Here is a 16,499-nt window from a genome sequence, read left to right as displayed (position 1 = left end):
ATGGGAACATCCACCACTGCCTCGGCAAAGCCTCTTAACGAAATTTAATATTTAATCTCCTTATAGTAACCCTACGTTTAACCAAAAAGAACAATCGAATCACAAGATCGAAAAAAACAAAAGAACACAAACTCGAATAAAAAATTCGAAACCTAGAATCACTAACCTCTTGTGTTTGGTATTTCATGATCTAAACAAAAAGGATGAACTAGTTATGATGCGGAAACTTATAACTAGTTATATCTTTTATATCTTATAGACCTCACGATCTTCTATCGTATTCCTCTTCTTATCTCGGATATCGTGTGGGCGACGATCTACCGAGACGAGAATCCACCCAAGCTTCCTTCTTCTCCAAGAAAGTTTCGGCCACCATAAGAACTCCAAGAGAGGATGAGGTTCGGCCACCACCACCAAGCTCCAAGGGATACTAGAAACAAAGCCTCCTTTCTCTACTTCTTCTCCAAGCAAAATCCGGCCACCAACAAGCTCCTTGAGGGTTGATGCCGCCGGCCACCAATGAAGAAGAAAAGGAGGAGAGGAAGAAGATGAGGGCCGACCACACCAAGGAAGAAAAGAGAAAGGAATAGAAGATCGATTGTTATAAGGTGAGACACCTCTACCCTCTCTTTTATATTCCTTGGTCTTGGCAAATAAGGAAAATTTAAATAAAACCTTCCTTATTCTCTTTGCCAATGAAAGGAAAATTTAATTAAAATTTCCTTTCTTGTTTTTATTTGGCTGGCCACCTCAACATTATCCATATAAGGAAAGTTTTAAATAAAAAATAAAACTTCCTAATTTGTTTCCGAAAATAAAAATTTCTCTTTAGAAAATTCCCTTCATGGTTGGTCATTAAAGGAAAATTTGATAAATTAAAATTTCTCTATTAAAACATGTGGATGATTTCCAAAAAGGAAAGTTTTCTCTAAAATTAAAATCTTATTTTCAATTTACAAATAAGGAAAGATATCAAATATTTTCTTAATCTTTTGTAGAAACTATAATAGGAAAGATTTAATTTTACAACTCTTTTTTAAAATCATGAGAATGATTTCATAAAAGGAAAATTTTATCAAAAATTAAAATCTTCTTTTTAACTACAAATAAGGAAAGATATCAAACCTTTCACTTAATCTTTTGTAGAAAGTTATAAAAGGAAAGATTTAAATTTTAAACTCTTTTTAAAAACCATGGCTAACACGTAAGAAAAATTTTAAAAATAAAATCCTTTTATTTTTATTATGGCCGGCCACCACCTTAGCTTGGGTTCAGCTAGGGCCGGCCACCTAAGCAAACCAACTCACCTTGGTTTGGCAGGCCCTAGCTTGGGCTCCAAGCTAAGCTTGGCCGGCCACCTTAAGGTGGGAAAAAAGGTGGGTATGAGTGAGTATAATATTTTATAAATAAGAGGCTACGATAGGGACCGAGAGGAGGAATTGGTTTTGGTCTCCTGATGAACTTGAGTTTCCCGTGTTCGCCCCGAACACCCAACTCGAGTTCATCAATAATAACTCATTTTACTAAAAAGTTATTATTGAACTACCGCATCAATCCCATATTACTATATGAGCTCCTTCTTATTATGAGTATGTTAATCTCCCCGTGTTTAATTTATTTTTGCATGAGTTAATTGCAAAATGTCAATCTCGAATGAACAGTGCTCGAGACGCCTAAGAGCTGATTTGAGGCGCCTTAGATGAGGCATTGGAGGCACCTTGGACCGAATAGAGGTCCCCTTGTCCAGATAAGTTTCACAGATGAAGTTTTGCCCATTGGAGGGTTCTCAGAGGTGATTGAAGATGCCTCAGAGTTGATAGAGGCACCTTCAAGTGGATAGAGATCACGACAAATGCAAATCGGATCAACGCCATTAGAGGCGCCTCAGGTCATTAGAGGCACCTCTAATGCCCTATATAAGGAAGTCTCCATCAACAACTAAAGAACAACCTCTTTATGAACTTCCTTGATCTTTTTGTTGCTCCATCTTCATGCTACACTGTGCTGCGACGCTTCTACGCCCGACTACTATAGACAGACCAATATCAATACACGAGTTCAATCAAATTCTCCATCTTCGTGTTAGGTAACAAATTTTATTTAATTAGATTATTGCATAAGTGTAAGTTTGTTACATCTCAATTTTTTATATATTCGATTATTCTACTGTAAGTTATCGGTAGAAAATATTAATAAATTATCCGTCAAAAAAAGTCTAAAGGGTCTATATTTTGAAATAGGAGTTGTTGAAGATTCTTAACTAAGTAATGCCCATGTGTTATTTTTTTACTTATTTTCACTTAACTTTTTTCTACTATATGCACTTTTTTTTTAAAAAAAAAAATACATATAATTCACTCTAGATCACCGTTTGTTAGTTTCAGAATGAGCAGCGGATACTTTTTACATTGTTGCTCTGAATTTGCGTATATTCAACCCATTCTTTTGGCTTTATCTTGTTGATTTTTGGATAGATATGGAATTAGTGAGTTGATGAATGAGATGGCCGGAGTGTCGAGTAATGGATAGATGGGATGGAAATGAATGGTGTCAGTGGTAATGGAGGAATGGTCTAAATTCATCGGAGTTCATGGAAATTATGGGTGAAGATAGTGGTGTTACCTGAGCCATTTAATATGTCTGGAAATATTTTTAATTTTGACGGATGAAAAAGCAAGTTTAAGTTCACGTTATCTTGCTTTTCCTCTTCGTGCGATTATTCTTCCATAATTTTTCTCTCTTCCTCTGCTCTCCGCTGGAAGACAACGGCGGCGTAGCTCCGGTGCGGAATTTCTTCATAAGAACCATCGATCCGCCAGGGAGAGTTTACAGAGACCGCGATCGAGCGCGCCGTGGACAATGGAAGTGGTAAACAAGTACGTCTCCCTCAAGCACCACGTCGACGGCTACCCGTCGGAATCCGACTTCGAGCTCGCCACCACGCCGCTGCAGCCCGCCCCCGGATCCGGCGAAGTCATCGTCAAGAACCTTTTCCTCTCCGTCGACCCCTACCAGCTCAACCGAATGAAGCGCTACAGCTCGTCTCACACGGCCATCACAGCCGCCTCCAAAATCGAGCCCGGGCAGGCACGCGTTGCGTGGCCACTAGTCGCTCAGGTAACGCTTTCGTCGCCTGGTCTCAGTTCACGACTTCGCTCTTCTTGTTGCAGAGGATCGACGCGTGCGGGGTGGGGAAGGTTGTGGCCTCTGGGAGGGCGGAGCTGGAAGAGGGTGATGTGGTGGCCGGATTGCTGGGGTGGGAGCAATACACGGTGGTCCGGCCGGGGACCGTCTTGATGAAGGTGGACGCGAAGGATCTCCCTATTTCGTACTACGCCAGCGTTTTGGGTGAGTACTCTCTCCATCTGCACCAGATTAAAGAACATAAGAAGGATGCACAGATCGACGCCATGATTTTTTTGACGACTGCTACAGGACCGAGTGGGTTGACAGCGTTCGCCGGTTTCTACGACGTTTGCAAGCCGAAGAAGGGGGAGAAGGTCTTCATCTCGGCGGCGTCGGGTTCAGTCGGGAGCTTGGTCGGCCAGTACGCCAAGCTCTCCGGCTGTTATGTCGTCGGATGCGCCGGGAGCAAGCAAAAGGTGGATCTGCTAAAAGGCAAGCTCGGATTCGACGACGCGTTCAACTACAAGGAAGAAGCCGATCTCAAGTCTGCTCTGAGAAGGTACCGCCAATTCACAATTAACGGCCGGCCGATTGATTCCCGGTGCATGTGAAACTTAGGATGCTCTGTTTTCGTAACAGGTACTTTCCCGAAGGAATCGACATCTACTTCGACAACGTCGGCGCCGCCATGTTGGAGGCAGCAGTGGCCAACATGAACTCGTTCGGCAGGGTGGCAGTGTGCGGGGCGATATCGGAGTACACGAACGCCGGCGAGAGAGCGGCGCCGGACCTGATTGATATAATCTACAAGCGCATCACGCTGCGTGGGTTATTGTCCGTGGACTACCTCCACTTGCACGAACAGTTCTCGGCCGCCACCTCGGACCACCTTCGCCGTGGCAGAATGATTGCGCTAGAAGACGTATCCGTCGGCATCGAGAGCGTGCCGACGGCATTTGTGGGGCTCTTCAGAGGTGATAACGTAGGGAAGAAGCTCGTACGGGTGGGTGAATTAGAAGGCTGAGCTTTAACTACTGAAAATCCATGTGTGTGTTGTTTTAATTTCAATCAAATCTATAATAATACTTTCGATGGAACGTCATTCCGCCTATGTCCGCCATAAATTTAGACCATTTTCCTATCATATAATAATATGACTATTGAATAATTATGAAGATTGGAGGCCGGATCTTTTCGACCTTTTATTTCTGATCCTCTACTGGATTACATATTTAATATAAAAATTTCCTCCACGTGTAAAATGCGTGCACGTGCCAATGCACATAAACCCTAGCGAACTCTAGCGTCGCCTCTCTCGTCGCCTGCGACCTTCCTCCAGCGCCGTCTCCCTTCCACGACCTCCCTCCAGCGCCGCCTTCGCACAAAAACCCTAGCCTCTCGACCTCCAGCGCCGCCTCCGCACAAAAGCCCTAGTGATAGAACCCGGGGACCTATCACGTGGAAAAATCGAAAAAAGAAAAATAAAAAGGAGATAGGGTGATCACTTCGAGGGAATCGACCTCCAATAATCAGATGAAATTGATTAACTAAATGGAAACTTAATTGTCCTCCAAATTTACATAACTTCTCTTTAAATAGAGACTTAAACTACCTTTTCAAAAGAAAAGATCTAAAAGAAAAATAAAATAAAAATATATTTTCAAGAGAAAATATCTTATTAAAATTTATCTAAAAAAAATCAAAAACTTATTTTAGAAAAAAAAATAAAGTTAAAGGATTTATTTGAATAGATCCATCCAATGGTCATATCATTCCACCGCCCTTCAAAACAACCTTGTCCTCGAGGTTGTTTAGCAATAAACTCTGGAACATTTTCTTGAATGGTATCATATAATTCATAAGTACTGTTTCGATTCTAACTTCAGATGTATCGGGTTCAATGACAAATTACTTATTAGGTAGTGCAAGAATTGGTGTTGTCGTCATAACCTCCTTTAAATTTTGAAATGTGTTTTCTGCTTCAGGACACCATTTAAATGCATCTTTCTTTAACAAAGTCGTTAGTGGAGCACTAATCTTTCCATAATTTTTTACAAATTTATGATAATAACCTATGAGACCCAGAAAATTACGTAATGCCTTGATATTCTTAGGGGTGAGTCACTCCTTCATAACTAGCACCTTTGAGGGATCAGTAGCTACTCCTTTTTGGCTTATAATATGACCAAGGTATTCCACCTTAGTTGTCCCAAAGCTACATTTAGATCTTTTCACAAAAAAGGAATGCTCACGTAAAAGAATGAGTACTTTATAAAGGTGATGCAAATGATCTTCGAATGATAAACTATAAACAAGGATATCATCAAAGAAAATCAAAACAAACTTGTGGAGGTAAGGCCTGAAGATATCGTTCATCAAACTTTGGAATATAGAAGGTGTTGGCTGCTACTCGTAATAACGTACCGGTTCCCCTATACAAAAATTTTGTACAAGTCCTGAACCTTTCATAACAACCTATTTTATTCTTTAGAAATTAAATATGGAATCGCAAACTGAACTTAACATTATTGATTCCAAATTTAACTTATATGTTCTTAGAGGTTTAGACTTGGATCGCAAATGATGCTTAACATTATTGATCCAAATCCACCTATGTTACAAATTTGATTAAATATTTATTTCTAAGATTGGTTCCCAAGTCAAACATGGCGAGACACTTAGCCTTCTTGGGTATGAGAACATCCACCACTGCCTCGACAAAACCTTTCAAAGAAATTCAATATTTAATCTAATTATAGTAACCCTAGGTTTAACCAAAAAGAACAATCGAATCACAAGATCGAAAAAGAAAAGAAACACAAATCGAAACATAAATTCGAAACCTAGAATCTCTAGCCTCTTGTGTTTGGAATTCATACAAAGAAAACTAGTATGATGCGGAAAATAATTACTAGTTATACCTTTAATTTCTTTGTAAGCAATAACATCTTGATCTTCTATCGTATTCTTCTTCTTATCTCGGACATTGTGTGGGCAACGATCTACCAAGATTAGAATCCACCAAGCCTCCTTCTTCCTTCTTCCAAGTTTCGGCCAAGCTAATTTCTCCAAGAGATAGCAAGTCTTGGCCACCACCACCAAGCTCCAAGGGATGCTAGAAACAAAGCCTCCTTTTTCTCCTTCTTCTCCAAGCAAAATCCGGCCACCTTCCAAGCTCCAAGAGATGATGAGGTTCGGCCAAGGAGAAGAAAGAAAAAGGAAAAGGGAGAATAAAAGAGCCAGCCACACAAAGGAAGAGAGGAGAGGAATAGAAGAGAGTTGTGTCTCATGAAGGCACCTCCTCCCTCTCTTTTATAATCCTTGGTCTTAGCAAATAAGGAAAGTTTAATAAAAACTTCCTTATTTTCTTTGCCATGGAAAGGAAAATTTAATTGATAAAAAAAATAATTTCCTTTTCTTTTATTAAAGTGGTCAGCCACATCTAATCCTCCAAGGAAAGTTTTTAATCACAAGAATTAAAACTTCCTAATTTGTTTCCGAAAATTTTTTAAAATAAAAATCTCTCTATTAATTTTTTCCTTCATGGTTGGTTATAAAAGGAAACTTTTATAAATTAAAATTTCTCTATTAAAACATGTGGATGAATTCAAAAAGGAAAGTTTTATTCAAAATTAAAATCTTCTTTTTAATTCTACAAATAAGGAAAGATATCAAATCTTTTCTTTTAATCTTTTGTAGAAATCTATAAAAGGAAATATTTATAATTTTTAAAACTCTTTTTTAAATCATGAGCATGGTTACAAAAAATGAAAGTTTTATCAAAAATTAAAATCTTCCTTTTTACTACAAATAAGGAAAGATTTCAAACCTTTCTCTTAATCTTTTGTAAAAAGCTATAAAAGGAAATATTTTAAATTTTAAACTCTCTTTTAAAACCATGGCTTCCACATAAGAAAGATTTAACAAATAAAATCCTTTTTAATTTAATGTGGCCGGCCACACCAAGTTTGGATTCAAGCTAAGGCCGGCCACCCAACTTGGCTCATCCTATTTGCTTGGCCAGCCCAAGCTTGGGTTCCAAGCTTTCTTGGCCAGCCACCTTAGGATGAGTATAGAGGTGGGTATAGGTGGGTATAATACTTTATAAATAAGAGGCTACGATAGGGACCGAGAGGAGGAATTAGTTTTGGTCTCCTGATGAAATTAAGTTTCCCGTGTTCGCCCCGAACACCCAACTTAATTTCATCAATAATAATTCATTCCACTAAAGAATTATTATTGAACTACCGCACCAATCCCAAATTATATTTTGGGCTCCTTCTTATCATGAGTGTGTTAATCTCCTTGTGTATAAGATGTCGAATGTCCACTAATTAAATGAGTTACTGACAACTCACTATAATTAATATCTTAGTCAAAGAGTAGTACCACTCAACCTTATTGTCATGTCGGACTAAGTCCACCTGCAGGGTTTACATGACAATCCTTATGAGCTCCTCTTGGGGACATTATCAACCTAGATCACTAGGACACAGTTTCCTTCTATAATCAATAACACACACTATAAGTAATATTATTTCCTAACTTATCGGGCTTATTGATTTATCGAACTAAATCGCACCCTTTGATAAGTTAACGAAATAAATATTAGATATATGTGCTTGTTATTATATTAGGATTAAGAGCACACACTTCCATAATAACAAAGGTCTTGTTCTTTTATTTAGTCAGTATAAAAGAACTTACCTTAAATGGTCCAACTCAATACACTCTAAGTATATTAGTGTAATTTTATAGTCAAGATAAACCAATACCAAATTACACTACGATTATTCCAATGGTTTGTTCCTATCCATCTTAGTCGTGAGCAACTGTTTATAATTTATAAAGAATTGATAACATGATCTTCTGTGTGTGACACCACACACCATGTTATCTACAATATAAATTAAATGAACAACTACACTTAGCATAAATGTAGATATTTGACCAATGTGATTCTTTATTTCTAAATGAATGTTTTATACAAAAAGCTAAACTTTTACTATACACTCTAACAATCTCCCACTTATATTAAAAGACTATGCTGTCATATACCTTGTCATAAATCTGATTCCCAAACCTTCAACATGTCCATCAAAAGCTCTTACCTTAAGGACCTTAGTGAAAGGATATCTCATGTTATCATCTGATGCAATCTAGGCGGCAACAACTTCTTCTCGTTATACGATGCTCGTATTGGGTGATACTTGCACTTTATGTGTTTACTTGTCTTATGAGCTCATGGTTCCTTTGGGTTTGCTACTGCACCAAATAATTTTGGGCAAACCAGGAATCATATCTAAGTCAATCTTGAAGTATCTGAGCCATATAGTTTTTATGACTGTCTCAGAGGCTGCCACATACTCAGCTTCTACAGTGGAGCCCGAAAAAGTACTTATGCTTATCACTCCTTCATAGTTATCACTCCTCCGAAGAAGCTCGCACGGGTGGGGGAATTAGAAGGCTGAGCTTTAACTACTGAATCCATTGTGTGTGTGTGTGTTTTGTGTTAGTTTCAATTAAATCTATAATAATACTTTCGATGAGATCAGACTTAAGTCAAGTCAGGCTTCAATAAAATTAGACTTCAATGAGATCTTTAAATAGAGGATTCAGTAAAGTCGAGCTTCAACGAGATCATCAAAGACGTGGAGAGATTAAGGAGGATGTTAGAAGGGGAGTCAAGATGAACCTTGGCAAGATTCTCCGACGTTTAAGTTATAACTCGGAGAAGAAAAAAAGAAAAGAACGAACGGCGAAAACAAATATGAAAGAGAGTTAAAAAAAATGGAATTGTTTGTATTGATGCTACAGGAAGTTACCTAAATAGAGAGTGAAAAGATGACTTGATTCCCAAACGACACACCTCTTCTTTTTCTACCAAGAGACACTTCTTGGTGATTGGCACTTCAATAATCGTCATGCCGAATCCGAATTTCAAATTGAGGCAGATCAAACTCAGATGTGACTCATATGAACTTAACTTGAGGTCCTCTAGCGGAGACTAACTAGACCCGAGCTTGGTTTGACCTAGCTCGAGCTCAATTTGACTTGACTTTCAATTCATCTTGACTTTTGACTTGACTATGGCACATGATTCCGACTATCTCCATTATATCCAGGGGCGTAGCTACATAGGGCCAAGGGGGTGCGGCCACCCCCCCTGAAATTTAAGGAAAAAATTAATACAGTGAAATTATTAAAAAATAATTTAATTATAAATTCTAAAAATATCAAAAAAAAATTTTTTACAAATTGTTCAATTAAAACAAATAAGAGAATCTAAACTTTTTTTTTTCTTCTCTCAGCCAATTTTTTTCTTTCTCTCGATATTTTTTTCTCTCCCATTGTCTGTACTTTTTCCCCTCTCCCTTCCCATTAGAGCTGTCAGACGGGTCAACCCATGGCGGGGCGGGTCGGCCCGTGACGGGCTAACCATTTGGCGGGGCGGGGCGGGCCAACCCGTCAACTTAGCGGGTTGGGAAATTTCCAACCCAACCCATTCTAAGGCGGGTTGCGGGTTTGGCGGGCCAACCCGCGGGCCCATCAAATTTTTTAAAAAAAATTAAAAACCATTTCATATCTTCAACATTTTACTTCGAAAAAGTTTTCTACAATTAAAAATATACATAAACATGTATTTTAATTATAAATGAACACAAACGAGTACTTATGTTAGATGAAAAATACTATTTTTATTTCAAAATTATAACAAAGAAAGATAATAAATTGGCCTAAAACTTAACTTACATATGTTTTTCAACCCACGGGCCAACCCAAGCCCAAGCGGGCCGACCCGCGCGGGTCGCGGGCCTAGGCGGGTCGGCCCACGGCGGACTTGGGTTAATAAAATTCCAACCCAACCCGCTTAAATTGTTTGGCGGGGCGGGCCAACCCGACGGGCCCAACCCAAATTGACGGCTCTACTTCCCATATTTTCTTCTTCCTTCTAATCCCCTTTCCTTTTTTCACTCCCGTGGTCGTCTTCCTCTTATAATCCCCTTATTATTCTTTCCCTTTCCCTAATCCTAATTTTACCCTCAACATCCTCCGCCGCACATTGATGTCGTTGTCGCCCATGTTATCGTCGAACGCCGCTATCACTAGCACTGATATCTTTTGCTGCCAACGTTGTCATCGTCGCTTCACTGATACTCCACAGCAAATACTTTTTGATTAAGGTAAAGTTTTCTTGCTTTATTTCTTTCGATTATGAATTTAAGTGTTGGAAAAATATATAATGTTAATTTTTCATATATTTATATTTTTGTTTGCTAGTCAAGCATTGTTTGATTTGTTATATGAAGGTGATTAATTTATGAGCCTTCAAAAATTTGATCAATTAAATCATATCATTTATTGCAACTCATCATATAATTCACTACAAGAAAACTCACAATTAGCGATGAAATTTAATTTCTGTGCTAATTAGAAATCAAAATAAATTATGGTCACTAATTTAGCAACAAACTAAGTTTCTGTTGCTATTTTAGTGATTGAATTAAGTTTCCATCATTAATTAATTTTCTAATTAAGATTTTTATTCTCGATTTTTCTTCCCAGCGCCCTAAAATCTTCCTCTTTAATCGACCACCTCTCCAATATCTAGCACGTTCCTCTCCTCTCCTCTTCGATCTCTAGCACCAGTATGCATCGTCCCATCGGTATGCTCGATCTTCTCCCCTTCCCTCTCCTCTCTTAGAGATAGCTTGGCAGCGACGTCACAGGGAGAGATCTCGCTTTGGTCGTGACCTCGCTGTGAGGTTTTGCCTGGGCTACGGCCTTGAAGCGAGGTGGCGAGATCAAGCATGACCTCAACAACGTGCCATGGTTAGCTTGAATTCGCCCCCCCCCCCCCCCCTGATTGTAAATTCTGGCTACGCCACTGATTATATCAAGGGTAATGAGATAAATTCAAACTATTTTCCTATCACATAATAATCCATGCAAGTGTTCAATTCTCACGTAGGTTACATATACGTCGATTGAACTACTAGTGAAGTTGAGATATCATGGCAGGCACCATTACACTTTCTAGATTTATCTGGTAGGTGGAATATGGGGATAAATCGTTTATCTCAAGGTTAATCGAAGGGTAATATATGTTTGTGTGTGTGTGCGCGAGCGGACCCAGGTATGATGTGACAGTCAAAGTCAAGATGATATGGTGATCAAAGTCAATGGGAGGTGGCAGCCAACGTGTCACTGTTGCTTCTCACCCAATGCCAAGGAAGGCCCTTGGTAGGAGGGTAACTGGCCCAAGAGTTGGTCGGACTCGAGGTACCTAGTGTTTCACTCCTATGCTAAGACATCTAGTATATAGTAGGTTAGCCATGAGCTGATCGGGTCTAATATATGGCCCATCTGTAATGATGCCGGTTGTATTTACATTCGACTAGACTCAGGGGATCTATCTTCTCATTCTCAGAGCACATATGGTTAGTCAGCCCTAAAGCTGGTCAAATTGCCAGGATGGGCAGCTTCACTCATTACCTAGATACACAGAACAAGTCCCCTTGGGATGGCCTAGTGGCTAGTGCATGAGGTACTACCATCATGAGGTACTACCATCATGAGGTCTGGGGTTCAAATCTCGGCATAGCTGAGGTAAATGTCTCTCTCATGCGCTTGTCACTATTCCAAAGGCTAGTAGCTACCTGTGATTTACCTCCTTCATATTGGCCTTGGGACGGGTTGGCAGAGGTGCTGGTGGAGAGCGTAGTCGCCTTTTGCCACCATAGATACACAGAACAAATCCGACCAACCTTAACGTGCATGTCGAGCATAACACATCGGTCGAGCATACGAGATATTGTGCCCCACTGCTACCGTATGACTCTTAGTATATAGCTGGTCGACCCAACATCTAATCGAGCCTACGGGCCTTTCACTCATGAGCAAGCCCTCTTTCATACAACCGGTCGATAACAACGCCGATCAGTTTTATACAGCTTAACACTGTTGGAGTGTATACTAAAAGCCTAGCTTTTGTATAAACATTTATAAGAATCACATTGGTCAAGTGTCTACATTTATATATACCAAATGTAGATATTCAATTAATTTATATTGTAGATAACATAGTGTGTGGTGTCACACACAGAAGATCGTGTTATCGGTTCTTTATAAATTATAAACAGTAGCTCACAACCAAGATGGAAAGGAACAAACCATTGGAAGGTTGTAGTGTAATTAAGTATTAGTTTATCTTAACTATATAATTACACTAGTACACTTAGAGTGTATTGAGTAGGACCATTAGAGGTCGTTTCTTTTTATACTGACTTTATAAAGGAATAAAGACCTCAGTTATTATAGAAGTGTGTGCTCTTAATCCTAATATAATAACAATTACATATATTTGATATTTATTTCTTTAATTTATCAATGGGTGAGATTTAATTTGATAAATCAATAAGCCCGATAAGTTGGAAAATGATATCACTTATAGTGTGTGTTGTTGATTATTGAAGGAAACTGTGTCCTAGTGATCTAGGTTGATAATGTCCCCAAGAGGAGCTCATAAGAATTGTCATGTTAAACCCTACAAGTGGACTTAGTCCGACATGACGATAAGGTTGAGTGGTACTACTCTTGGAACTAAGATATTAATTAAGTGAGTTGTCAGTAACTCATTTAATTAGTGGACATTCGACATCTTAAACACAGGGAGATTAACACACTCATAATAAGAAGGAGCCCAAAATGTAATTTGGGATTGGTGCGGTAGTTCAATAATAATTCTTTAGTGGTATGAATTATTATTGATGAAGTTAAGTTGTGTGTTCGGGACGAACACGGGAAGCTTAATTTCATCGGGAGACCAAAACCAATTCCTCCTCTCGGTCTCTATCGTAGCCTCTTGTATATATAGATTTATACCCACCACATACCCACATCTTACCCACCTTTATACCCATCCTATTGGGGCTAGCAAAGCAAACTTGGAACCCAAGCTTGGGTCGGCCAAGTAAATAGGGTGAGTTGAGTTGGTGTGGCCAGCCCTAGCTTGAACCCAAGCTTAGTGTGGTCGGCCACATCACATTAAAAGGGATTTTATTTTTAATCTTTTCTTAATGTGGATATCATGATTTTTAAAGAGAGTTTAAAATTTAAATATTTCCTTTTATAGCTTTCTACAAAAGATTAAGAAAAGATTTGGAAACTTTCCTTATTTGTAGATTGGAAGGTGGATTTTAATTTTAAGAAAACTTTCCTTTTTTAACCATGTTCTTGATTTAAAAGAGAGTTTAAAAATTAAATATTTCTTTTATAAGTTTCTACAAAAGATTAAGAAAAGATTTAATATCTTTTCTTATTTGTAGATTGAAAGGAGATTTTAATTTTTAGAGATAACTTTCCTTTTTGAAAATTATCCACATGTTTAAAAGAAAGATTTTAATTTATAAAAATTCCTTTTTATAATCCACCATGAAGGGAAAAATTATTGGAGAAATTTTTTATAAATTTTCGGAAACAAATTAGGAAGTTTTAATTCTTGTGTTAATTAAAACTCTCCTTGTTTTGGGGATTAAAGTGGCTGACCATTACAATTATGAAAAGGATTTTAATTTTAATTAATTAAATGTTCCTTTTCATGGTAAAGTAATAAGGAAGTTTTTATTTAAATTTTCCTTATTTGCCAAGACCAAGGATTATAAAAGAGGGGGTAGAGGTGCCTTCATGGGTGCTAACTCTATTCTTTTCTTCCTCTCTTTTTCTCCTTGGTTTGGCCGATCCTGGAGGTTTTCCCTCTCCTCTTCTATTCTTCTTTAGTGGCCGGTTTTATCCTCTCTTGGAGCTCTTAATGGTGGTCGGTTCTAGCTAAGAGAAGAAGGAGAGAAAGGAGGTTTTATTTCTTACATCCCTTGGAACTTGGTGGTGGTGGCTGGACCTCTACTTCTCTTGGAGAATTGTGGTGGCTGAATCTTGCTTGGAGAAGAAGGTGGCTTAGGTGGATTCTCATCTCAGTATATCGTTGCCCACACAACGTCCGGAATAAGAAGAGGAATACGGTAGAAGATTAAGAGGTTATTTGCTTACAAAGAAAGGTACAACTAGTAATTATTTTCCGCATCATACTAGTTTTCTTTGTATAGTTATTTTTGGAAATACCAAACACAAGAGGCATATAATTTTAGAGTTTTCGGATTTGTTTCGAAGTTGTGTTTTTTTTTCTTTTATTTTTCAAATTTGTGATTCGATTGTTCTTTTTGGTTAACCTAGAGTTATTTAAGGAAATTAAATATTAACTTTCCTTAAAAGGCTTTGTCTAGGCGGTGGTGGTTGCTCCCATATCCAAGAAGGTCATATGCCTCGCCATGTAGTCCTGTAAGTTAATTTTGGAAATTAATATTTAATGGAATTAATAACATAGGTGAATTTGAATCAATAGTGTTAAGTTCCGCTTGTGATTCAAATCTAAACCATTAAAAACAAATAAGTTAAATTTGGAACCAATGATGTTAAGTTCCGTCTGCGATTCCTAATTTAACTTCTAAAGAATACAATAAGTTATTTAATGAAAGGTTCGACACTTGTACAAAAAATTTGTACAGTGGAGCCGGTACGGTTTTCCTAGAACTAACCAACAATTGGTATCAGAGCTAGGGTTTGCCTCTGCGTGTTTGGTTTTCAAATAGATTATGCACATGTCATACATAATTTAGGCAGGATAATAGTAGGATGTGCTAACTCTTTGGTTGCAGACTCCAATTATTATGGCATATAGATATTGTGTGTGATTGGACCCTTGGACATGTCAAGGGCATTATTTTGTGTGCATGATTGTATGTATCAAATACAGCAGGAGCTGTGTTATTTTTAGAATTTTATTTTTGTTCGATGTAGAATACATGTACATTCTTTTATGGAATATAGGATCGATGTATGTAAAATTCTATATTTATCGCGGATCGTATCCTTGCGAGGCGTGGTGCTATCGGAGGACCAGAGGCGCAGCGGAATAAGAAGTAAGATAGATGTGACAACTCGACCCGATGGCGGTGGTTAAAGATGGCAACAGCTAGGGTTGGAGCACACGGAGGACAGTGATGAAAATGCCATAATAGTTGGAAAATTAATTTTCAAATTTATTGCTTTTATTTACTGTGTGTGTGCATGTGTTATATGCTAGCATAGGTTAAAATTCCTCATTTTAAATAACTAAGTGGGAGATGGATTAGTATATAAATCCCACGGTCTCTATTACTAGTTTGTAAGTGATGCAACAAGCTTGCGTGTTGGCTCTGAGTGCCTCCCTCCACAACGGATGAGTTTGTTTGCGGATCACTAGATCAAACTTCCTTAATGGATGGTTATAGGAAATTATTTAGGATGTGTGTGATCTTCTCCAACTGAAGGGGCACAATTCTATTTAATGGACTTAGTATCAAAGTAATGGTATACACTTATATGCATCTAATAGTATCATCCCCAACGGAGTCATTGCTATTACTTGTGTGATCAAAAGGAAATCAACTATTAATTTGTCATAAAACTAGGTTGACAAGATAATAAAATTAATGGGTTAAAACCTCTCTTACAAATGATTGATTTTGTATACGTTCTCACGAACATGGCATACAAAATTAATGGTGTTTGAGATAATTTTATTTGTCATAAAGTTAGGTTAACAAGATAATTAATGGGTAAAACCCTCCTCTTACAAATGTTGATTTTGTATACGTCCACACTAACATGACATGCAAAATTCACAATGTTTTGAGGTGTTGGTAAATTTAAATAGTATTGTTAGAGGAATCAATATTATTTTAAATTTAGAGTCTTGACCAAATATTTGATTAAAGACAGACCAACTATTAATTTTATTTGTCATAAGTTGACAAAATAATAAAATTAATGGATAAAATCTCCTTTTAGAATTTGTATACGTCCACATTATCGTGGCATACAAAATTCACGGGGATTTTGAGATGTTGGTCTTGACCAAATATTTTTGTGATTCTTAGGATTTCAAATGTTAACCAATCCCCTAGTTATTATACTATAGAATAGACTTAGTAGTCCCAATTGTAATGATTGGAAATAGGACTTGGACATTAAGGTAGACTGTCTTCTTAGAACTAAGAACAATTTAGGTGTATTTTATTCATTATTTGTAACATGTTTAGTGGAGTTATCTACCGGTACCTGGCGTGTAGATACGGGAACCACTGATCATGTCTGCAATTTATTGCAGGGTTCCAGGAAACCCGACAACTATATGAAAAGGAAAACACCGTCTACATGGGCACTACTGCAAAAGTAGCAGCTGTTGCAGCGGGAGATATTTATCCTCTGATAGGAATAAAATATGGATTTTCAGAAATTGTCTTTACGTACTAAGTTTAGAAAGAACCTGATTTCGG

At 37.9% G+C, this 16,499-nt stretch overlaps 1 protein-coding gene across 2 annotated transcripts; it reads left to right on the top strand.

Moving 5' to 3' along the window:
- The first annotated feature begins 2,497 nt into the window (after window positions 1–2,497).
- Window positions 2,498–4,228, top strand: LOC121991870 (2-alkenal reductase (NADP(+)-dependent)-like). 2 transcript variants are annotated; one of them, XM_042545940.1, is made up of 4 exons: window positions 2,506–3,087; window positions 3,171–3,348; window positions 3,436–3,685; window positions 3,766–4,228. In XM_042545940.1, exons 1-4 carry the CDS (start codon window positions 2,860–2,862, stop codon window positions 4,148–4,150), a joined length of 1,041 nt encoding a protein of 346 aa, XP_042401874.1. In that variant the 5' UTR covers window positions 2,506–2,859; the 3' UTR covers window positions 4,151–4,228. The 2 variants fall into 2 exon arrangements, with proteins under 2 accessions (XP_042401873.1, XP_042401874.1); XM_042545939.1 differs by having other exon boundaries at window positions 2,498–3,087; window positions 3,171–3,685.
- The last annotated feature ends 12,271 nt before the right edge of the window (window positions 4,229–16,499 follow it).

The sequence above is a fragment of the Zingiber officinale genome, chromosome 6B (genome assembly GCF_018446385.1).
Source record: "Zingiber officinale cultivar Zhangliang chromosome 6B, Zo_v1.1, whole genome shotgun sequence".
Lineage (NCBI taxonomy): Eukaryota > Viridiplantae > Streptophyta > Magnoliopsida > Zingiberales > Zingiberaceae > Zingiber > Zingiber officinale.
The sequence above is the reverse complement of the archived record's forward strand: the minus strand, read 5'-3'. Positions and strand labels throughout refer to the sequence as shown.

Excerpts from the sequence above, each read along its gene's own strand:
- LOC121991870 (XM_042545939.1), top strand. The coding sequence starts at position 2,860 with ATGGAAGTGGTAAACAAGTACGTCTCCCTCAAGCACCACGTCGACGGC. Across the intron at positions 3,088-3,170 it reads CCAAAATCGAGCCCGGGCAG|AGGATCGACGCGTGCGGGGT; the intron begins GCACGCGTTGCG and ends TTCTTGTTGCAG. Across the intron at positions 3,686-3,765 it reads CTCAAGTCTGCTCTGAGAAG|GTACTTTCCCGAAGGAATCG; the intron begins GTACCGCCAATT and ends TTTTCGTAACAG.